This window comes from Crinia signifera, chromosome 4 (assembly GCF_055691185.1).
Source record: "Crinia signifera chromosome 4, ASM5569118v1, whole genome shotgun sequence".
In the NCBI taxonomy this organism is placed as follows: domain Eukaryota; kingdom Metazoa; phylum Chordata; class Amphibia; order Anura; family Myobatrachidae; genus Crinia; species Crinia signifera.
The window spans coordinates 120,307,375-120,333,129 of record NC_139220.1 but is presented as its reverse complement, the minus strand read 5'-3'; the positions used below and the strand labels follow the sequence as shown (position 1 = coordinate 120,333,129).

Sequence of the window (25,755 nt, the reverse complement as noted above, 5' to 3'; positions counted from 1 at the left end):
AGGATTCACATATAAATGCAATACATGTCCTTGCAAAAGGTGTGGACATACACAAAAATACTATTGTTGTTTCAAGAGAGATTTCCTTTACCCCTTTATAACCTACTGCATGTTTCCAGTATATGAGAGTGATGACCCTTGTAAAATAGAATAAGGGCCTAAGTAACTCAAATAAAGTATGATTTGCCCATTCTTAAACTGTGGGTCCTGACCCCAAAATGGGTCCCCACCTTCTCAACATGGGGTCAGGCCTCCACATTGCTGACCATCAGGCTGATGACTTCTCTATTCTTACAGATAGTGGTAGATGCTCAAATTAGTTCAGTAATACCATTCAGGTGTATGCAAGGGAGGGGTTAATACTGAGTAAGTAAAACAAGACATTGGTTCCCCCAGCACACTGAATGGTATTGTAACCAATCTTGAACACTACATGATAATAGAATTCAGAGATATTGGTTACATATACCTGCGCAGGTGTATGATATGCCCCCAAGCCACGTCAAGGCTTCTCTGTATATTTGGGGTCCCTAGCGCTATATCTAGGTGCAGGGTGTGACACCCCAGAAACTATCATAAGCTAGAAAGCCCAGTGCGGCATGCCAGTGAGATACTATAATGTTAGAGAGAGAGAGAGAGAGAGAGAGTGTGTGTGAGAGAGAAAGAAAGAGAGAGAAAATAAAAAATGAAATGTAATTAATTGGGTCTATGATTAACCAGCAAGGAGCCACAAGATAATCAATTGGCTCCTTGCTGGTTAATCGTAGACCCAATTTAGGGTAACGGTGGTGTGGGTTGCGGTGCCCCTGGACTGGTTGGGCTGGGTGGTTTTAGTGCGGTCCTTACATTCTATTAACACTTTTCCCTCACTAACACTATCTCTCTCATTTTAATTACAAAGCACTGGGCTTTCTAGCTTATGATAGTTTTTGGGGTGCCACACCCTGCACCTAGATATAGCGCTAGGGACCCCCAATATACAGAGAAGCTTTGATGTTGCTTGGGGGCATATCATACACCTGCGCAGGTACTGTATATGTAACCAATATCTCTGAATTCTATTATCATGTAGTGTTCAAGATTGGTTACAATACCATTCAGTGTGCTGGGGGAACCAATGTCTTGTTTGACTTCTCTATTCTGTCATTGATTCAAAGAGTCTAAAAAAATCTGATGAATTGTCTGTTATTTTAGACTCCTCCCATCATTTTGTGCATCCACAATGCTGCCATTGCTGTGATGTCTGCTGACTACACATGTGATGTGATGACATTCTGCAGTAACTTGCTGGGGTTCTGTAATTATTTTTATTGTCTGATGGGGTCCCATCATTATCAGGACAAATTATCACAGTTTTTTCATACATTAAAATTGACATTGGGATTCCTATGGTTACTGTCATCACAATACAATATATATATTTTTTATAATGTCCATTTAAATGGACAAGGGTTCATAAAGGATTACCAAATACTTTGACACAATACTTTGTTATATTTCTTACTACTCTGAATATTATAGTGTAAAAATAAACCCAAGAATATAATCATGTTAAATAAGCATATACAGAGTCTGCCTTGTTGTCCACAATTTGAATGTTCTAATAATAGTTCCTACAGCTTCTACTTCCAAGAATTTTCACATGCTGCTCCATATCTCTGGAATCCTCAACCTCTCCCAATCAAACTCTCCACCTCTCTACAAAGGATCTCAAGACCCACTTCTTTACCAAACCTTATCAACTCTACTCCTAATCCTCTGTTTCACTCTAATGGGCTACCTTATCTGTGTCATCTTTGCCGATCTGTCCCTCTCCTTTAGCATGTAAGTTCCAACAAGCAGGGTCCTCTTACCTCATGTACCCTTGTTCTCTTGCTTGAACTATCTTCTACTTCACACTATCTTCAAAAGCACTAAATCCCTTGGTTTTTCTGCCACCCTAATACGTTTGTACCATGTCCTTGTCCTATATGGCCTTGAACTGTAATCAATGTTTTCTTGTTTTGCTTATTTACGTACTCTGTAACTGGGTGCTGATTATCCCTTGCAGGATTACATAAATAAAGGATAACAATAAAATATTATTGATGATGATGATGTGCCTAATAAGGTAATATTAGTTGTAATTAGTGAGTTAGGGGAGTCAAGGGTGTGTAATTGGAAAGAACTTTGATACAGAGATATTCAGTTGCTCACATAGGTGGCCAAACTTAAAATGAATAAACTAGATCTGTCGGAGAGTGACAAGGAAAGTGGGTGTCACAGTACATGCATATTCAGAAGCAGGCCTTAACCAATTTGATGCCCTAAGCAATATTTTGGTTGTTGTCCCATAGCACCTTCACAGAGGCAACCTGCCTCTGACCCGTCTATCAACGCAGCAACCATCACTCTGCAGCAAAGATCAGACCAGCAGCCAGCAACTCCCATGACCCCTCAAACAAAGCAATCCTCATTTTAGTGTACTGTGCAATCAATAGCATTGGTGCCCCACCCCAAATTTTTAAAGAGAGTGTGTGCCCCAAAAAAATGGGCATGTTCCTGCTCAGAAGGGGTGAGGCCATATAAAAGCATACACAATTGAAATTACGTCAGACAATATATTACGGGATAAAGTCTACAAACCTTACTCTGCTAGAAGCACAACTGAATGAAAACTGATCAAAAATAATTATTTAGGTTATCTGCTATTGCCTTTTCTCCCTCCACCAAACCCTTACTGTCTTAAGTCTTACTATTATTCTATTTGATTTTTACCTAAAAAACAGACTGTCCCCCCTTATCTACTGACTGACTGACTGACTCTCCAGCTTCTGCCTTTGCACGCCTGGTCACTTAATCCTCATTATTTTGAGTCTGTATATCCTAAAAAGACAATAATTTTTGCTTTAACAATAGTTGATACCACTTTTGTGCTGAGTAATTTGAACTACATTAATACAAACAACTTATAGAATGTAAATTTAGACAAGTGTTTTAGTTTGTTTTTGATGCATGTCTCTGTCTATTGTACACACAAAGTCTTTATTTTGTGCAAATTTATGCAAAACTCAATAAAAATCTATTTGCAAAAAAAACAACAATAGTTGATATATTTTTTTGTAAACCACATTGGCTTCCTTTTCCTGGTACTTAACACAGTTCAAGAAAGGGATTATGGATCCAACTCAACAATCGCCCACTCAAATCCTCGCTGGTCAGGTTCATAATTTAACTCAGAAACTTCAGGAACTTACCCTTCGGGATAATGCCCAGGATGAATGGGTGGTCATGTCCACGTCTAGAAATTCTGAGCCCAGTGTTAATCTGCCTGACCGATTCGCGGGAGATCACTCCCAGTTCTTTAATTTCCGGGGGGCCTGCAGGTTATACTTCAAACTCCGACCTACTTCCTCAGGTTCAGAGGCTCAGCGTGTTGACATTATTATCTCTCTTTTACAAGGTGATCTGCAAACCTGGGCGTTTGGACTCCCCGCTGACGCGGAGACTCTTTCCTCTGTTAATTCTTTATTTTCTGCTATGGGGCTGCTATATGATGACCCAGATTGTGCAGCTTTAGCTGAAGCTAACCTCCGCACGCTCATGCAAGGGCGAGGCCCGGCGGAGGTTTATTGCACCAAAGTTAGGAGATGGACCATAGACTCTGGTTGGAATGACCCAGTACTCCGGAATGGGCTATCTGAGCGCATCAAGGATAGTCTGGTCCAGATTCCTGCCCCATCATCTCTTGAGTAGCTCATGAAACTTGCCATTTGCGTAGACAGGCGATTTCGGGAATACCAGAGGGAAAAGGCTTTTGGGGTCGCTCCCTCTAATTGTCCGTGGGACTCTTCTCCTGAAGCCGATGAGGAACCTATGCAGATCTGGACCACCCGTCTCTCGATTTCTGAGAAGAGTCGTAGGAGGTCTAAGGGCCTAGGTCTTAATTGTGGAGGTGCCAGTCACTGAGTCCTGGCATGCCCTCACAAACCAGTAAAAGACAGGGTCTAAGTGAAGCCAGACCTATCCAATTTTTCTCCCCTACATTTTGATTACAGTAAGACTATTTTGCAGGAAAGAGTTCCGAAGTCACTTCCTGGACATTGGGGCAGCCGGAAACTTCATATACTTGGAGTTCGCTAACTCCCTGGGTTTCACACCAATAGCGTTGGATTCACCCATTTCTGTCTCCGGCTTAGACAGAAGGCCACTTACCAATAGCTGTGTCTCCTTACAGACGCCTCTTCTCCAGTTGTCCTTTGGGGCTCTGCATTCTGAGTGAGATTTCATTCTTCTTATTCCACTGTCCCATGGCTCTGGTGGTCTTGGGATTGCCTTGGATGAGGCAGCACAATCCTCAAATTAACTGGGAAACAGGAGAAATCGTCCAGTGGGGTCCAACTTGTGTCAGGAAATGTCTTTCTCTTCCTCTCCGCACCACGTTGGCAGTCCAGTCTTCCTTCCCCCGTCCTTATTGGGATTTTGCAGATGTCTTTTCTAAGAAAGATGTGGACACATTGCCACTGCATCGGCCTTTTGATTGTGCTATAGATTTGGTTCCTAATGCTCCTCTTCCCAAGGGCCGTTTATATGCTCTTTTGGTGCCTGAAACCCAAGCTATGGATCAATATATCAAAGAAAACCTTGCTAAAGGCTTCATTTGGCCATCCAAGTCCCCCGTGGGGGCAAGCTTCTTTTTTGTGGAAAAGAAGGATGGTACCCTTTGTCCTTGCATAGATTATAGGGCCTTGAATAAAATCACCATCAAAAATTCCTAACCATTGCCACTCATTTCAGTCCTTTTTGATCAGGTCCGTGAAGCCGTAGTTTTCTCAAAGATTGACCTAAGGGGAGCCTGCAACTTGATCAGAATCCGGGAAGGGGACGAGTGGAAAACTGCTTTTTAATATACCTTGACGACATACTGTATTGATTTTTTCCAAGAACGGAGCACCAACAACATGTCAGAATGGTCCTTTGCCAAGTTGGAGAAATGCTAATTTGAAGTCGACCAAATCTCGTTCCTTGGATATATCATTTCCCCAAAGGGGTTGTTCATGGAGCCTAACAAGTACCAGGCGTTCTTTCTTGGGCCCGTCCAACTTCTTTAAAGGCTCTTCAGAGGTTTCTTGGTTTCTCTAATTATTACAAAAGATTTATTCGTTCTCTTTCTGACATTGTAGCCCCTTTTGTTAGCACTGACCCGGAAGGGGGCGGATCCTCAGTGTCGGCCTCTGCAGGCCATCGTGGCATTCGACAAACTGAAGAAAGCCTTTTGTTCTGCACCAGTATTACGTCATCCCAATCCTGAAATCGCTTTATTTGTGGAAGTTGACACCTCAGATATTGGAGCCAGGGCAGTCCTTTCACAGACGGCCTTGTCTGATGATAACATGCACCCCTGTGCCTATCTTTCCCGTAAGTTTTCCTCTGCAGAAAGGAACTACGATGTTGGTGATCGAGAGCTGCTGGCGATTAAGTGGGCATTCGAGGAGTGGCATCATTGGCTGGAGAGAGCAAGACATGTGGTCACCGTAGTGAGGGATCACAAGAACATGGCTTACATCGAATCAGCTAAACAACTTAATCCCAGACAAGCTCGTTGGGAGTTATTTTTCACCAGGTTTCATTTTGTCATTACCTTCAGGCCTGGGTCTAAGACTGTCAAAGCAGACGCTCTCTTCCAAAGTTTCCAACCAGTTCAGGATGTTAAGGTCAAGGATATACCCATCATTCCTTCCTCTGTCATTCTGGCAGGTTTGACCCAAGATCTAGCCTCACAAGTTCTTGCATCCCAATCATCTGCTCCTAATGAGACTCCTCAAGGTCCTCTTTTTTTTCCGGAAAGGTTTCGGAAGTTGGTCCTCAAAGGTGCTTATTTATGCAAAAGAATAATATTAAAAGTGCTTCTGGTGATTAACAATGTACAAAATAAGAAGATCGATAATGTTCCTAAAACACTAAAAAAATTTATTTAAGTCTAGTGGTTTGCACGGTTGTTAAATAAATACGTATTTTGTAAATTATAATATGATCATAATGTAAACATTACAAAAACATTTCTAAGTAACAAAAACACCAGATTACTATTTTGTTGGAGCCAGGTTTGGGTATAAAATGCTGTCAGCAGGAATCGCAATGACTTGATCCTAACACACTCCTCCCACAACCTAACTTTAATCTTCAAATCCTCCAGAAACTAAACATCCCTCTGGTGCCTAATCCCAAACCTTGTACACACTTGTGTCAGGATTCTGTCCATTGGGATCGCGACTGTCTGTATTTTGACTTGCAACTGGATATACGGCTCACTAACAGTGAGTACAGTATTTCGCAATACAAATCAACCACTCAGAGATTCCACATGGCTGCTGATAAGCATCAAGCATATACAGTAATTCAGCAAGTAAATAAATAACAAGTAGACATTTTTAAACTATTACACCTATAATAGTTAATGTACCTTCTTCAACATTCTCAAATTGTTCGGAGATAAAATGGTAACAGCAACCAACACTGCAAACGGCTTTAATTTCTGGTTTTGCAACAAAAATCCGCAGAGTGTTTGGTGCAAGGTCACCACAAGTATGCAGACCAACCATGATGGATTCCTAGGAAAAGAGAAAGCATTTGTTATAAAGCATAAATACAAGATTGTCAAAACCTTTTACTTTAAAAAGTACACTTAAACATTTTAGTTTGCAATTAGAATTATATAATGTTATAAATATCACTAAACTGAAATTACATCTGAAATATTAATTTATTTTTTCCTTTTAATAAAGGTGTAACTATATATAATATAATGAAAGAAAACTGAACGAGCAGAAGCTCTATTTTTAAAGTGGCAATTAAACAAAACAAAAAAAAATCTGATTGGTCCTTCCTAGAGGCTAATTAATTTAGTTTCAGAATGAATTATGTTTTTCTTCCTCTGTGTTAATTTTACCTGTAAAAATTGGTCACTGGACAGTATGTACTTAAAACCTTGATGCTAACAATAATTGGCATTGTAAGAGGCTGGATAGTCCACATTTGTCAGACAAGTTATTCCCGGTTCATATTACTACAGGAAATGAAAAATGTGTTTACATTAGCAGGAGTTCACTTGCCAAATTTGTCCCTATTTGGTTCAAATGGTCCAAATCTTCCTATGCTTTTCTTTAGGGCTGTAACAAGGGTCGTGTGGCCCTTGCCACCTCATAGACGTGGGTGGAACCTGCTGCTGCAATCTGAAAGTTGTCAAGTATGTTACTAATATACATCTTAATGCTGCATTGCACCATCCACCTTGCTCACCATCCACCTTGCTTAGCTGAGTGAGCTCAACAACTACATGCTCCAGCAGTTTCTGAAAGGAAAGTAGTCATAGAATGTCTCCAGAATAACTGCCGGGCATAGTGAACTGAGGAACTATTTCATGGCTGGGTGCAATAAAAAAAGGTAATAAGCAAATTCGCCTGCCTCAAATACATCTTAACTCCTGTTCCACAGCCAAGTGTTTTACAGACATTTACTGACAGTGTCAAGGTGAGTGATGTCTGTGATAGGGTGGGGTGGTGGAGGTGGGGGGGGGGGGGTGCTACAGCTTTGCATCCATTTTAATGACATCCAGGATTTACTAAAATTGTCATTGTTGTGCCAAGGATAACACACTGATAAAGAAGATGAGAAGTGTGGCTTAACATTGATAAGTGGCTCTCCTGTTTAATGTATATAAAGGGTACTACTGTGTGGCATAATGTGAATAATGTACACCATAGTAATGTGAATTGGTACTATTCTAGGCATTTTATTTTTCTATTTTAGCCATTTTTAATATGTTTGAGGGGGAGGGGGGGGGGGAGTGCTTTCTGGCAAATGATACCAAAATATCTAGCTTTTCTTGATATCCTGGAAGCTGTGAGTAGACAGCGAACTTCCTCCTGACCAAACCAGATTCATTTGATGCATGTTTTGGCTGTATATCTTGTATATATTGTTGTTATTTATTGATATGGTATGATTTGGTTTTCAAACACCAATTCTTTACCATACCCTTTTTATGCATAATACAAAATGAAATAGTGTTATTGTTGTTTTTCTTTTTGCCTGTTATATATTTTCTAACATACAATCAAAATAAATTAAATTTAAAACAAATGCTAATGTACATGATGTTTGACAAGCGTATTTATATATCTAAAAAAATAAACAGAATTCACAGCATATCTATTTAAATTAAAAGAGCAAAAACAAAAGAAGAAATGTAATCCTCCTATGCTATGAAATCAATGAAAGCTTATTCTCTGCATGGAAAATGACAACTGTTTACATTTGTGCAAAAAGATAAAAGCAATATAACCTGTAGATCAGTAATTATGTCATGAAGCTCTGTTTCAGCGGTGACATAGGAAGTAAGAGGTGAATAAACATTAGATTCATTTAAATTTTTGCCTTTGATGTTCTCCATTTTCCTTTGTTCTTTTTCTTGTTCGCTGAGAACTTTGGAAACACTCTCTGATGTGGAGGTCAGTTCAACAGCACCAGTCGGCAAGATATCCAAAAAGGAGAACGTGCTGTCAGAAGAATCAGCTGTGTCTGTAATTTGTGTTGGAGGAGTATATTGGATGTTTTCCATACTGTTTGTCAACTTAGTGGAGTCTGAAAATAAGTGAATGCCATCATCAACATTTGAACCTGTAATGGATCTTTTAAACTTTAAATCACTCATTCTCTGTCTTGAAATGTCTCCATCAGCATTAACATCCTGACAAGCGTTCTTTGGCAATAACATTTCTTTCTTATGGTCAGATTTCATTGCCTTTGAAGTGGTTCTGGCATCAGTTTTATAGACTTGCCAATATTTTTTCAATTTCCGGTTTCTCTCGTTGGCTCCATCTGTATTGCTGCGAGAAGAGTCAATCCCATAAACATTTAGGTCGTATCGCATGGATAAATATGAGCTTAAATAACCTTTTCCAGCACCCAAGTCTATGACCTAGAGAGAATTGAAACAATACATAGTAACTGAATCAAAACAGTGTAGGTCTATAAATATTATGTCTCAAAATTACACGTCTTGAATCCTCATGAATTATCAGCTTAGATGTACATGAAAATTATATTTACAGCAATTTTTTTAAGGAAAGAAACAAATTAATGTGTTTTAAAAGTAAAACAAAGCATTAAAGGAAAAAAAGAAAACAAGGAATGAACTTAAATAGAACTGGAGATAATACAGATTTACAAAAAGTTAGCTTTAGTGTGATTACAAAAATATAGACTATACCTAACTATTAACATGCAAGCGAATGCCACCTTTTCAACTTTTAGGGTCACATACTGTACATCAGCATATACAGGATGACTACATAAAGATTCACAATCTCCCTCATCCTGGCACCTACACAATCAAGGCCGTACATTCTATCACATTTAGAAAGCTAGCCTTATTTAAAAAAAAATATATATATATTTTATAATAGCTAACCTGGGTCTGTAATATAAGATAAAAGATTCGTAGTATCCAGAAAAATAACATTTAATGAACAATGGTGCAATACATGGCTACCATATGTTCCAAACAAGAAATTACAACTGAATACAATCAGACAGAATCCCTTCCCGATGTTCCACACACATCAAATTACATTGGTACAGTATGATGTCTATTGGTCTCATTTCTCATTTCTGATTGCATACCTTTCTCATCAATTAACCTGTTCATAACGGGGATAGCAATAAAAAATTCAAGGAAAGTCCAGGAACAGAGCATTGTGTCCCTCCTGAAATGGGTCATGTTGGGAGATATGTATTGGTTCCAACTGCTGACGCATTTTTTTGCATATTATGCACAAAAATAATTTAGAACACGTTAATGCGAACTATGGGCTTCCGAAACCCCTAACACATCATTACAAGAAATCTAGAATCAAAATACATTTTAAATAGAGGACATTAAATAATATTGCAAGAAAAGTACTGTATAATTGTTATATATTTTCCAAGCTCTTTAATGTAAAGTAAGAAATGTCCGCGTACCTCAGATCCATGGTTAGCTTTCTAGGGTTTAATGTTCCCCCTTAATAGCTATTTTCTAGTGATAATCAGACAATAAAGGTGCCCATACACATTGCAATTTTTAGGTGCTGTGCTTTTTGTACTTCATTATGCCATGCGATTTTGGCACTTGTAGGAGATGCGATACGATGTACTGTACTGTGCATATGCGATGCGATTTCGCCTTCTTTTTTAAAAAGTTAATAGTCTCTGAATGGACAGCGCATTGCATCACATGTACTACAAAACTGATGCAATGCGATGTAGCACAAAAAGTACTGCCTGCAGATACTTCTTGTGCTATACAATATTGTACCCGCAGGGACGCGCATCGCATCCCCGCAGGTACATGGTGCGATTTTAACCTTTTTTAACTTTAAAAGTTGAAAACGCATGTTAAAATCGCACCGTGTATGGGCACCTGAACACGTTATTCTCTGGACTTTAATGCTGTCTGTAGTATAAGTAAAGGTTTAGGGCCAGAAGTATCAAGCTTCAAAAGTGATAAATTGGAGAGTGATAAACAATCAACCAATCAGCTCATATCTGTCATTTTTCAAACCCAGTCTGTGACATGACAGGTAGGAGATGATTGTACAGTTGTTTATCACTCTCCTTTTTATTACTTTTTGAAGCTTGATACATCTGGCCCTGAATGTCAATACCTCCTTCCTACCAGGTTTCATTAAACTTAAGGGTGCCCTCATTTGAAGCATTACTTTAAGTTGTCAAAATGGAATGCTTTTCAAAATGGAATGCTTTTCAAAATGGAATGCATTGATAGGTTACCATATCATTCCTACTTCTTCTCACATGTTGAATTCAAATAAGTTAAAAGAATACAGAATTCTGTGTAGAATGCTGTATTTCAGTTGTAGAAAGGAAAAGTGCAGTATTCATTGGTCATATTTATTTTAAAAAATTGCTTCAAGTTCACTTTCTTGCAATATTGGGTAGTTTTTATTTACTATGTCAGGAAGAATAAGCAAATGAATTACCTATTCTGAAATATCAATGTCTTCTGGAAAAAAAAGAACAAGTACTGTATAATTTGTGTGTATACTGCATAAAGAAATCCCCAATATTAATGTTGGAATGTGACCAGACCATAAAATGTTAAGTGCAGTTCTGACAAAATGTAACATTAATTCTACAGCACTTAGGAAAAGAATAGGGCAAACGATTGCCTATTTTGTTTTTAAAAGTTACATCTTTGTTTCACCAAGCAAAAGTACTATTAATGAAGCTAACATCAACAGTAATCTATCACTCGCAAATAAGTCTGACCTGACTTATATACGAGCGCTAGGCCGAAGACTGCCTTATATTTGCAGCTGCTGGGTATCTGGAAAAAGCCTCCAGCCCGCCATTGCCGCCTCTCCCCCGTCCCCTGCCGCCACGGTAAGCGCCATTGCGCCTGCCAGAGGGACCGCACCAGGAATCTCCCATCCCTGCTGCAATCCCTCCAGTCCCATTTGCAGCTGTAACCCCCATGCTGCCAAGTTTTCCAATAGCTTATTCTGGATATTGGGTCCCTGGGCTACCCCCATCTCAGAATAGCCAATGTAGCCTATGGGCTACACACCACACTGCCGGCTGGAATGGCTGCAGTGTGGTGTGATTAGCGGGTAGCCAGGGGTCTGCGCTGACTGCACATAGGCAGGCCCCCTGCCACCCAACAATTCATCAATGATGACATGAATATAATACATTTAACAATAGGCATTTTAATACAGACTTAGACTTCATTAACAGACAAAATCTTTTTCAGAGAATATGCTGTAGATTTCTGTAACTGTAGGCCCACACCGCTTGGGTTTTATTTTTTACAGACTCCCTGTTCTTGGTTTCATTTATCCTGTAAATTCTGTACTTAAAAATGTTCTATAGTCTATCTCCAGTTCCTTACACTTTCCTTTCTGTCTCAAAAAGAGTTTATTCATTTCTATGTTCATTACTCTTATCCTTTGCAATGTATCGGTTTATATAAAATGTCACGCCACTCACCCCCACCATCATTTTACTTCTTACATTGGCAGGTGTCCGCTCTGCAAATAATGAATAACACTCTAAGCGAATGATGTCACTGGTGTGGCCAGTTACATAGTCGGGCGGTCTATGAAACGGCAGTAGCAGGACCTTTTCTTGGAGTCCTTTTGAATGGACCAGGAACAGTAAGTGAATCAATATAAATAAAAACCTAACTATTGAAATTGAACCAGATTTTACATCATACAGCTAGCCCCAATGCACCATGCAGCTGCCTGCCGGAAGTGGACAGCAGAGATTCATACTTTGTAGTGCCATATTGGAGGTTTTTGGGGTGTCTCCAAGTAAATTATCATACATAGACTCAAAAGCGGTGCTAATATCATGTAGTGTAAAAACCAACAGAGCAGAGATGCATTGCCAAGGCTGGTGTCTTACCATATGTGCAAATGTAACAGATCTCTGCAATTCTTTTATGTAGGACATATGTCTCATGCCGGCCCACGGTGTGCAGGGGGAATTTGTTTTTTTCTCTTGACTATTTTATGTGTATTAAAATCCTGCCACACATGCCCTATAGTGGTTTCCATCGCAGGTCTGTGTCTAACACTGAAAGCACCAAAAAAATAAAAGGTACTTATGCATTGTATCGCATCGCATGCCATATAGCCGCATGCGATGCGTTTTTGGCCCCCCTATATGATTTTTAATTGTATAAGCACCCTAATGGTTGCTTACAATGTTAAATGCCCCCCCCCCCCACTATGAACGCCAACCCGAAGCGTGGCGAGTGCAGTGAGCCCGCGAGGGGCAGTGGTACATGTCCTCCAACCTTTTCATACCCCCACTATCCACGTCGGCGTGGAGTTGACTTCAGATAGTGTGGCGAGCGCAGCGAGCCACCGAGCCCGAAGCGTGGCAAGCACCGTGGGGGGACGCGTATTACTTTACATGTATTCCGCGTCCCCTCGCGGGGCTTGCCATGCTTCGGGCTCAGTGTCTCGCCACACTATCTAAAATCAACTCCACGATGTTGATAGTGGGGGGTATGAAAAGGTCGGAGCACGTGTACCGCCGCACCTCGCGGGCTCGCTGCGCTTGCCGCGCTTCGGGTTGGCGTTGATACTGGGGGTGGCGTGGGGGTGTTTTAACATTGTAAGCTCCCGTTACGGTGCTTATACAATTAATAATCTTATAGGGGGGCCATTTAACATTGAAAACACCCATTAGGGTGCTTATACAATTTGAAATCGTATAACATCGGGTGCCATCGCGTCACATCGCATCGCATACCATTGTAAGGCTTATGGTATACGTTGCGATGGGCGCCGTGCTAGGAAACAAGTACCAAATAAAATAATAATAATTTAACCAGAAACACTACAAACACACATAGCTCACAACGCCACAATAAAAATAAAATTCTTTCCCCCCCATTAGAGATCAAACATTTGCCAGTGTAATGCAGAATACTGAAAAAAATCATTACTGCTTTAGAACTTTAAACCACAAGACACAAAAGGCGCCCATAGGACTGTGAACTGGTGTAAAACACGTGTCAAGATTTTAATGCTCCATATTTTTTAATTAAATCTATTTTTACACCGCTTTATGGACTAATTTGGCAACAAATTCGTAACAGTCTCTCTTTAAATTTACAAGTTCTAGTTACTTTAGCTTGAAAAAGTAGCAGAAACAAATACAGATTTCCTTTTACAATGCAAGACACAGTTTTTATTCCCCTTCCATATAAAATAGTTTATATGCTGGGGAAAAATAATCTAAGCATTTCATAGGCAAATCAATAGAATTAAATAAAATGCACCTGTGTGCTATATATTACATGCACAATAAGGTAAAAAGCTTTGTAGAAAAATCACCAACCAACAAGATTTCTAGTGTTTCAAAGGGGTCTACAGGCAACAGGTATGTTATTCAAAAATGATGTTGCAGGGGAAAAAAAGGCAAGCGTTTATTTTGCCAATAAGCTCAGAAACATCTGAATCCATTTATACAGTATTTCATGTGGTTTTAAATTTATTATGGGAACCCTCACCAATTTTGAAACAGTGACCACTCGATTAAAGCAGGATTGAACAGAATTTTGATGGCTCTATTGCAAGGGATGTGAATTACAATATTAATTTTTTTCCCCTGGATTCCAGCTGTGTGTATGCTCCTGAGACACTACTTAATTTCCTATAATGCCAAAAACCTTGTGACATCACTAATTCAGGTGCTTACTTATAAATGTATTTTATGGCCTGGTGAAATATATATATTATATCATATATGCAACTATTCAAGCTTTTGTAACTATACTGTATATCACAAAAACAAAATACAGGGATTGCAAAAAAAGGTGTAGTATGTTTATAAAGAAACTATTTTGATATGCAAGCTCATGATTGCCACCCCCTCCATATGCAGCTGATTCTGACTCAGCTGCATCTATTTGCAATTTATCTTAAGTAATTTTATGCAAATGTCACTAAAAAGTCCATCCCTAGTCCATCAGTGGGTATGAATGTACAAGAACTGAGATGCCCAATTTCAGCAACAAAAGGCATTGGAACACCAATCACACCAATTAAACCAGCTTTGGCATGAGCAGATTCTCTGTCCAAGTAAGGCCCCATATGAAGGAGGTGGTGATGGAAGGAAAAGGCCAAATAAGAATGAACAGGGAGAGATGGAAGGATTTTATGAGAAGAAAAAGGTAGATATTGAACAACAGGTGGAGAATAGAAGAAGATGGGAGGGATGAATAGTAAAGATGAGAGCAAAAGTCAAGAGAGGGAAATGAGAGTAATAGGAGGAAGAAAAAATCAAAGATGGTAAGAAAATGTGAATGAATAGGGGAAAATGAGACAACATCAGATGGGGAGAATAGGAGAAGAATGGAAGATTTAAGGGCAGATGGGAGGAATAGGGGTACAAAGAGTGAGGTGGGAGGAAAGGGGGAGAGTGGAGGAAAACATGCATCAAAGTAAGAATGCTTTCAAAAACAGAAGCCAATGAACAGAAATCTAAACCAAACCAGAAGTTTTTTGAGACCACCCTCAGCCTTCGAAACAGCATCAATTCTTCTAGATACACTTGCTCCCAGTTTTTGAAGAAACTCTGCAGGTAGGTTGTACCAAACACATTGGAGAACTACCCAGATAGTTTATTTGGCTGTAGGCTTGCTCAAATCCTTCTGACTATTCATGTAATATTAGACAGACAAGATGATGTTGAACCAAGGGCTCTGTGGAGGCAATATCATAACGTTCAGGACTGCTTTTTGTTCTTTACATAGAAGATAGTTCTCAATAACATCAACTGTATGCTTGGGGTCATTGTCTACAGAATAAATTGGTACCCAATCAGACACCTCCCTGATGATATTGCATGATAGATACTGTAAGTACATGCCTATATTTCTCAAGGTGGCTAAACATGTGGACTAGATCTCATTGCATCTGGTGCAAAATGCATGTGATTTGCTAAAGCAGCATGCGTTTTTAACTAGACGTGTTGTAGTCCAAAAAAGAATGTGCAGCACATACTTTATGTGCTATGCTATGTGATGTGCGCGGGAGCGCGCATTATATTGCAAGCCCAAAAATGCTCCGTGTGTGGGCACCTTCAGAATGAACCCTTTGATTGGCAAAATCTCTGAGAGATGTGCAAAATATCCACTAAAAATGAAAGCATCACTAACATTTGTTATATAAATTCAAATATAAAAATGTTGTGTAAAAAAAATATATACTCTCTATATAAGGTAAACCTTACAGGTCATTAAGATGCATTAAAATGTTTGCTTGGCGAAGTCGACAGAAATACCCTTGGTTCGACAAATTATCAACAAGGTACATAGCCACTTCCTCTTCGAGACGACAAATGCTTGGTACTCCTCCTCGGCTTCCTCAATCCATTTGAGGTGGTTTAAGTGGAGTGAATACAGAGAGTCCCAGGGTCTCTCGCTATCCAGCGAGGAGGCATGGGATGTTTCAGCCCTCAATTCCCCCCCTCAACCGCAGGTGTATTGACCCACAACAGTGCTGACACCTGCTACAGTCAGACTCGCGCCCTTAACTGATGGGCAGTCTGCCCAAGCATTGCTATTCGTCTTCCCGTATCCCTCTTGTGTCTATTTCTCTTCTCTTCTTCTCCCTTTAATAACCTGCCTTTCCGGCCGCCCGGCTGGGGAGGTCGCATCTCCTTTTATTCTTTCTATTAATATTCTCCTATCATTTTAAATCTAGGTCAATGTTTACTCATGTGCTCTGCTAATTGAAACATTTAGTCTTACAACTTCATTTTCTGTATTGTTTAACTTCAATGCACATGCTACTATGTATGTTTGCACCATATTTCTTAATATGTGATCTAAATCTGTGACCTAATAAAAATTTATTAAGGAAAAAAATGTTTGCTTGGCATTTTCACACCTATTTTGACAAGTTTGCTTAGCACTCTGGAAACCATTTATCCAGACCAAATCCACAACACCATTTGCAGAAATGTCCCCAGGCATGCATGGAAACTTCACCTTGTTTCACCGTTTTCTGCAGACATTCATTAATGTACTGCTCTCCAACCCTACGGCGAACAGTCTTCTGTTGCAGCCAAATACTTTTGACTCGTCAGTCTAGAGCATTTGCTGACATTTTTCTGAATCCCAGTTCCTATGTTGTCATGTATAGTTGAGTTCCCAAGTCAAAGGTCTGCAATTCTTCCATGAAGACCACTTCTGTCCAGACTTTTAACAGTAGATGGGTGTATCCTGGGTCTCACTGGTTTCTGAGCTTAAGGCACTTCTGGACAACCTTTGGTTTCAAAAGGAAGTATGTATGATGCATCTTTCCTCTGATAAGTTTCCTTGGCTCACCACTGTGTCCACAATCCTCAACATTGCCCTTTTCTTAGTGCTTCTTCAAAAGAGCATGAACTGCACATCTTTATACAGCAGTCTGCTTTAAAAACTTTGCCCGGTAGAGACCTTGCTGATGCAGTGTAACTAACTTTTTAGGTAGTTATACTGGTAGCTATAACTACAGTATCTTGTTTCTGTGCACAGTCTTGCCATAGAATTTGACCTGTGACATGAAATCGTCATCTGTCATCTGCTTTGTAGCAGGATTTGTCTTTTCCTCACAATTAAAAAATTTCTACAAAGCGTTTTTTGTTTTAGTTAACAGTTTAACCCTACATATAATGTTTGGTGTGATTGGTTAATCATCCCCCTGACTACATCCTACAAACTCCCTGACTTGAATCAAGTGTAGATAGAAAAATGTATGCAGTTTAGAAAGAAAAGGATGGTGACGTTAAATATTGATTTGATTTACTGTAGATTTCCTTCTGTTCATTCACTTTGCATTTTGATAATTGCTAAAAAAAATAAACTATTAGCACTTCTATTTTTGAAAGCATTCATGCATTTTTTCCACAATTGCCTAAAAAATTGCATGGTATTACAGTATATATTTAGTCCAGATATGCTACTCCTGTACTATTGGTTGATTACTAATATCTGCCATATCTCCAGAAGATGCTTCTCCTGGGGTCCCTTCTTAAATACTCCAGGTAGCAACTCTAAATACAGTCAAAAATAAACCACAGGTACAGTAAATATATGTTATAAGCAAGACATATTGTATCATCTTCAGGGCTGAAAGGTAAAGTATTGGGAAAGTCTACTGCTATATCTAGGTTAAGGGAGCGGCCCCCCAAAAATCAACATAAGCCAGAAAGTCCAAAGCAGCACACCAGGGAAAAAACTAAAGTATTAGTCCTAGTGTTAAGAAGCCTTAGCTACTGTATGTATATAAAGTGATACAAAGGTGTAACTAAAATATTAAAGGAATAGCGTTAGTGAAATTATGAATAAGAGATAAGTGTTAGTAGAATCAGAGCCATGTAGCCACACCAATCCAGGGGTACCACACCCCAAACCCATTTTAGCCCCAATGTGGGTCCTATTTTAACTAGTAGAGCCACATGATAATGGCTCTAACTAAACATACCTTAACTTAGAGCTACCTGCCCAGATAATGGGCCTTATTCTAGTTCACTCTTAGAGGCAAATTCCTTCTCAGATGGACAAAACCATGTGCACTGCAGGGGGGCAGATGTAAAATGTGCAGATAGACTTAGATTTGGGTGAGTTATTTTGTTTCTGTGCAGGGAAAATACTGACTGTTTTATTTTTACACTGCAATATAGATATCACTTTGAAGATAAACCCCACCCAAATCTAACTGTCTCTGCACAAGTAACATCTGCCCCCCTGCAGTGCACATGGTTTTGTCCATTTGAGAAGGAATTTGCCCCTAAGAGGGAACTAGAATAAGGGCCAATGCTCCATAACCCCATAATGATCCATGTGGCATGTTGGACTAGCATCTCCTCCTAATGCTGGCTTCCTTCTGCCTCTACCAACAGAAAAACATACTAGCAGATGCTCAATTATTTAAGTGATATCACACAAGTGTTTGCAAATAAGAGGTACTCTTGCATAAAGAAAAGCATACTTGTTTCCCCAGCACATTGTGTAATATCAGTAACCAGATTTAAATGTAAATCTGGTTACTGATATCACACAATATGCTGGGGGGAACCCAAGTATGCTTTTCTTTCCTTTAAGAGTACATGAAGTTGGGAGGCTTAATCAGGGGACAGCTGAAGAGAGACAAGTAGTCCTTACAAACAGTCACAGACCAATTACTTGACCTTTCAGGCTATAGAGGACAGCTGAGGACAGATCACCCAACATTGCTGACTTTAATGAGAAGCTGGAGACAGATGGAGCAGGTACACATGCAAGTTGAGCCAGGATAAAGGAGAGCAGCTGATCTGGCAGTGGTTGGGGTCAGTGGCGGCTACAATAAGAAAATCTGAAGGATAACTATTATTCTTGGTGACTACAGTACTAGCAAAATATCACTGAATCAGCTCCTATGGACTCTATGGGTAATCTAATTTATTAGGAGTCCCTATCGTGCAGTTTACAGTCCAAAAATACAATAAAGAGACAAACCATGGCTATTCTGATCAAGACACAAAGCAGTTGCTAAATAAAGTGATCGTGAATAATTAATGTGCCAGAGGGATGGAGAATGATGATGCACTGCATATGCAGTATAGGATTTATTATACAGTTAGAAAGGGAAGCCTTGCCAAAGAAGTCAATAGTTGCATCTTATTTTACAGTGTGTACAATAAAGCTGTTGGTCTCAGTATTTCAGTTATACAGTAAATTAAACGTCCAGATGTCCCAAAACAGGATAATAAAAAACGCATTAAAAAGTTTGCTCTTCAAAACTGTTATCACATTAAATTTACTTCTGCTGCTTGGAATCCATTTAATAATTTTAACATCTGCACACATTTTACCTGTTTGACGTTATAAAAACTTGCAATGCCTTCCACAAGTTGTGACAAAATGATAACTTCATGTGATTTCTTATCATTCATAAACTGGTCAGTTTTTATTTCTTTATCTGTAGGTAAAAAAAGAACAAATCATTGGAAAGGTAAAAATTGGAAATATGAATAGGAGGATAAATATGAGTTTTCAAATGAATTGCAGATCAACAATGCAGAATATTGTATTATAGTTTCATACAGTGGTTGCCAAATGGTGTGCCACGGCACTCTAGGCAGGCCGCAAGACTCTTCCAGGGGTGCCTCGGGTTGGTGGTCCAGGACCAATTTGAATTATTTAGGGTTAAAATAATGGGCAAAACAAGCGCCAGTGGCTACCAATCATATAACATGTGGATAATCAGAAGCATAAATGTACCTAATAGCTAAATAACTAAACCTAAGGATGACAATAAAGGCACCCTTTACTTAATTTAATACAGGTACACCACCGAATTTTCCCGGCAACCTTTGGTCCGGAACCTCTTTTAATCCGGACACTTTTGATTTGTCCGGATTAAAGGAGTTTAGGGACCTCTTTTAATCCGGACAAAGCTAAATTGTAAATTGTCCAGATTAAAAGAGGTTGATGAACTCTTTTAATCCGGAACACTTTTTGCGCATGGGTGTAACACGCAATAGGCGCAAGTGTCAGTGAGTACAGCTTTCGCGGACACTGCAGGTGACACAGGAAGCATCATGGTGTCTGAGGTCAAAGCAAGTACTGCACTTCGGCGGAACACACAGCATGAGCAAGTGTCACTGGGTACAGCTTCCAAGGATCCCGCAGGTGACACAGCAGGCAGCAGTGGGGCTGATATGGCGTCCAAGGTCCCAGCAAGACTTTCATTCATACTGCACTTACTGTTAATGTTTGTTCAAAATATACCTGATACCTGTTTCGCTTTTACAACACTTAGTACACTGTAATAAACAGTTTTGCATACACTACTGTGTTTATTCATTCATTAATATTATGCTGTAGCATATATTTGACTATTTATTGCTTTAGAAATGTACTGAAGGTGCAAAATTAGTAAAAATTAGAAATCCTTCGATAATCCGGCAAAATCGATAATCCGGCACGACACTGGAACCAATGATGCCGGAAAATCGGTGGTGTACCTGTATTGCATTTCAAATGCAACAATAAAATTATTTTATGCTAGGGGTGCCCTGATAAAATCTGACACACTAGGGTGCCGCGATTCAAAAAAGTTTTAGGAACCACTGGTTTAATATATTAAGGGCCTTATTCAGATTTCATCGGTATTGCGCACATTCGCACGCAGTACCGATGTTGTGCGACTGCGCAGGCGTGTTTCTGCGCATGTGCAGGCGCATGGTGCGTGCACCCACGGCGACCTTTTGGGTCACCGGGTGCACGCACCCATGGCAGCGAGGGGGGGGGGGGGCGGAGATGGGCGGGGAGCGCCGGGCTGCCCCATTACCATATGGGAACGCCCAGCGTTCCATGGGCGTTTCCATGAGAACGCTTGGCGTTCTCATGGTAATGAGGCAGTGACGCGGGTGTGTGGGCCGGGTAGCTGACATCACCGGATGTTAGCTGCCCGCCCATATCACGCCAGCGTGCACGCAAATGTAAGTAACTTAAAAGTCACTTATATAAGCGTGCACGCATAACATCATTCGATGGTCACCGACCATCGAATGATGTGGGCGGACACCCCAGCAAAGCGAATGGATGTTTATGCAAAACATCCATTCGCTGCTGTGCGGGCGAAGCCGCACTTTGCTGGGGGGGCGTGCGTTTGCCAGGCGGGGTTTGGTGGACTCGCAAGGCTGCGAATTCGCAGCCTAGCGAATCAACCTGAATAACCCTCTAAATGTGTTTTATTAATATTATTTATTTAACAAAGCAGCACAGTGGTGTAGCTTTACTGCCTTGCCACACTGAGGTGATGAGTTCTGTTCCAGTAATGATCGATTTGTGTGGTGTTTGTACACTCTCTCAGTGTTTATGTGGTTCTGATTGTTCTAACTTCCAAAAAAACATACTGGTAATTTAACTGGATTCTGGAAAAAAATGAATACTAATGTGTGTTTGCATGTTAAGGAATTAAGCCTAAAAGGTGTAAATTTACTAACACTATTAACAATGAAAAAGGGTGATGTTGCTCATAACAACCAATCAGATTCTATCTATCTATCTATCTATCATTTCTTATTTGCATCTTAGAAAATTATAGACAGAATCTGATTTGTTGCTATAGAAGCTTTAGTAAAATGTACACCTGAGATTTAGAGTATGCATGCCTTTTGGTGGAGCAGCAGAGGAGATGATAGGGACCATTATAAAAAATAGAAGAGGAACAGGGGTTCCAACAGGTACTGTTGCATGTTGTCTCCAGTCTTAAGGCACGCTTGAGCCTAGGGTCTGCGACATCAAACAAAAATTACCTGGCCTCGTAAAGCTGGAATACATGGCAATATACAGTATAGTAATCTTAAGGTTACTCACATGGTCAATGTTCACACAAGTAATCAGAGGTTGCATCTTAGAATGCAGCAGCAAAATCACAGAAGCTGTCAGGAGGAGTCTATTAACGCAAGATGCCTCCTGCCGCATTACCATATTTTCACATCGCTGCTGCATCAAAAGACACAGAAGTGTTGTGAACTGTGGCCGCCATCTTTGAATCACTTCCTAAATTTCAATGTGGAAACTGGTGTTGTTAAATAAATGATGATGATAATAATAATAATATAATTTTGCAATATAACAAAAAGGTACTTGTGTAGTTTCACGGTGGCAGCTTAGGCTACGTTTGAAGCTACGCTAATAGCGTAGCCCAACGGCTGCCTTACTTGTGTAGTTTCACGGCGGCACCCTAAGCTACGTTATCAGCGCAGGCTGCCGCCGTGAAACTACACAAGTAACTACCGTACTGTTGCTGGGAACTGCATCTCTGTCCCCGGCGTCCCTGGAAAGCCTAGTCAGTGCCTCTCTCACACCGCCGGTGCCAGCATGATCCCCTCTCTTTGGTGGAGAGGGGATCATGCTGGCACCGGTGGAGAGGCGCTCCATCTGTTTGAGATGCAGGAGCGTCTCAGATGCTCCAGCAATGAGACGCTCCTGCGTCTGAGTAGCTATTGCGTCAGGGTACAGCAACCCTGCCGACAGGGTAATGGGTTCTGTAGCGTGTGTGTCTCCTGTCCAAAGAGGGGGTGTGGATGCAAGTGCCTCTCATTCACAATGAAGGAGGCATTTGCCAGTGCTCCATGTTACATACTGGCAAATGGCCTCCATTTGAAAACCCCCACTATCCACGGCAGCCCGAAACGTGACGAGCGCACCTTTTCATATCCCCACTATCAACGTCGGCGTGGAGTTGATTTCATATAGTGTGGCGAGCGCAGCGATCCCCGCGTGGGGACGCATATTACATGTAAGGTAATCTGCGGCCGCTCGCCACGCTTCGGGCTCGGTGGCTCGCTGCACTTGCCACACTACATAAAATCAACTCCACGCCAAAGTGGATAGTGGGGGTATGAAGAGGTCGGGAGGACGCGTAATGCGTGCGCTCGCCACGCATTAGGCTGCCGGGGATAGTGGGGGTGTTTCAGGAACACATTCACACCTGCCGTATCATACATCTGAGACAGTAATGATGACATGTGTTAACTTGTAACTGGATTTTAGTTAATAAGAAGAAGAATTAAAGCAACTTAACACATTACAGTACAATCATCAAGAATAAATAACAAGATTAAACAGTAATTAGTCACAATCAGTATTGACAGAACTGCAGCAGAGGTGGATGCAGTTGTCTCTGCATCTGTGTCATCGCCTTTGTCAGTCTGTGGGAGCAGAGAAAGTGCATAAAAAATCCGCTCAAAAGGTTTTTTTGTGCCGACAGTCTTTCGCCAGATGAATTCCCGTAAGTAAAAGTCGAGATTCTGGCGCGCAGTTCCCCTTTGGCGTTTGTTGCACCACTTACAGGATCCCCAAAGGCGTTCAATGTTGTGTGTGTGTGAACCCCACTCTCCGGATCAACAAAGTTGTACCTGTGGTTCACCCAAGCATGGTGGTACCCTGCCTTCTCCAGCTGCTCGGTGTTATAGGCACGCCAGCAATCGGAGTAGATAGTCATCCCCGGTTCAATGTACTGGTTGATGGCGGCCATCAGGGTGCTGGCGTCACGCCTTTCTACCGGTGTCACAAAGCACTCACCAGTGTCTCTGGAAATGCCTCTGAATATCCACTGTTGAGGCAGCATCCGTCCCACATGGCTTTTCCTCAGCACAAAGAGGCTCTCATCAACTTCAACAATGTTCCCTGGACCGCCAATCCTGCGTTGGGGCTTGGAAAACAAGTCCAAGGTGCAGGCCCCCCGCTTCAAGTTATTATACTGCACAGTATTTTTTTTTACATGGACAGATGCCGCTTACAAAACATGATGCTGGTTAACTCCTCCGCCCAACAAAACACAAAGCGTAGAAGCGTTATGAATGTAAGATGGCTTTCACTAAACCATTGTGCGGCCCGGAAGCTAACCTTTTTGCCGCAGCTTCTGATGTGGCAGCGCCACATCCACTCCTTCACATTCAGACGCATTGGATGACCATTAGGACACGACTTGGTCTCAGGGAGAAAGTGGTGAAGCTGCAAAATACTCCTCCTCTGTCTGCGGCAGGTTAAATATAGTTAATTTGTCAGCAGCCATAACTCATATAATGTACTGCTGACTGACTACAATACCGCTGACTGACTACGCTGGATCTGACAGGGACGCTTAAGTGGCCGCGGGAACACTACGCTACTTCTGACTGACTACGCTAACTATGCTGGCCAGGGGAACACTACACTACTTCTGACTTACTACTCTGGCCGCGGGAACACTACGCTACTTCTGACTGACTACGCTGGCTGCGGGAACACTACGCTGATTCTGACAGGGACGCTATGCTGACAGCGTAACTGCCGCCGTGAAACTACACAAGTACCCCAAAAAAATACAAAACATTTAGAGCTCTAGGTATAAAACTGCTTTGAAAGAAGATATTTTTCTATTGCTGCAAACTGCAATAACAAAATATTTTATTGCTACATCAATAAAATCATACCTCCCAACATTTGAATCCCACTGATAATGACTTCATGCTTGGGATTTGGTATGAAATCCCGAAGGTAAAAATCCCGACAGGGTCAAAATCCTGAATAGGTCAAAATACCGGCAAGGACAAAATCCCGACATTTAAAATCCCGACAAGGACAAAATCCCGACAAGGACAAAATCCCGACATTTAAATTCCCGACAAGGTCAAAATACCGAGATACAGAATGTACAGGAGAAACAGTCAACATGACTTTCGGTCGACAGGTCGATATGGGTTTTTTCACAGTTTTTTTACCCGAATGTCGACACAGTCGACATGGACACAGTTGGAAGTGAACCGCAGCCCCTCGCATCACTCGCTCGCAATGCTTCGGGCAATTTTATTCTCCCACCACGCCCTTGTGGATGGTAGAGCATGAAATACCTCCTGTCGGCACATGTCAGGTCAAAAAACAGTGAAAAAACCCATGTTGACCTCACAACCTGTCGACCAAAAGTCATGTTGACTGTTTCTCCCATACATTCTATATGTCGGTATTTTGACCTTGTCTGGATTTTAAATGTCGGGATTTTGACCCTGTCGGGATTTTGACCAACGGAATTTTGACCATCGGAATTTTGACTGCATCCCCCTGCTTGCGCAGGAGACAGCTTCTGGGCTGCCATCAGCCTCTTCTGGAACTAAATTGATCTACATGACAGTGTTCCACAACCTTCCTCCACCAATGGGACAAAAACAGGGAATAGTGGGACTGCCATGCTGAAATCAGGATAGCTAACATGTCACTAGGGCAGAATAGAGGGGTAGCAGAAGCAAAGACTTGCCTCTTTTTCTGCTAACATGGTTTGCTACGCACATGCATGACAAATGCACTGTAAAGTTGCTAATACACTTGTCAGATTTGGCCTTTTTTAACCCGATACCGACAAATCGTTATGAGAAATCATGTGAAAAGTGGCCAAATCGGATGTGTATGACATTTGATCTGATGCGCAGTCCTGCTTTCAAGTCCGACCTCTGACACTGACAGCGGGGAATGGTATCACATTTGATATGTCGCATGCAATCCTGCAGCCCGGGAAGCTCCCGTGGTTCAAGGGGATTCTTATGCGACTTCTCCCTCCGAGAAGCCTTAAGCCTGATCTTAGACTTCCAGATCAGTTTCTTTAAATAAAATATATATTTCTGAAATCAATAAAATAAATGGTTAAGAAAATGGGGAAACATATTTAAATTAGCTTTATTTAA

The 25,755-nt window shown here is 40.9% G+C and overlaps 1 protein-coding gene across 4 annotated transcripts in view; it reads right to left on the bottom strand.

The window, feature by feature from the left end:
* METTL25 (methyltransferase like 25) overlaps positions 1-25,755 on the bottom strand; it is a 203,552-nt gene that overhangs the window by 84,143 nt on the left and 93,654 nt on the right. For 3 of the 4 annotated variants that reach the window (XM_083182338.1, XM_083182336.1, XM_083182337.1), the window contains exons 4-6: positions 19,396-19,502; positions 8,324-8,959; positions 6,443-6,590 (exon numbers count right to left, since the gene is read on the bottom strand). In XM_083182338.1, coding sequence (XP_083038464.1) covers positions 6,443-6,590; positions 8,324-8,959; positions 19,396-19,502 — 891 coding nt within the window. The remainder of the gene's footprint in view (positions 1-6,442; positions 6,591-8,323; positions 8,960-19,395; positions 19,503-25,755) is intronic. The other variant, XM_083182339.1, reaches the window with a different exon arrangement.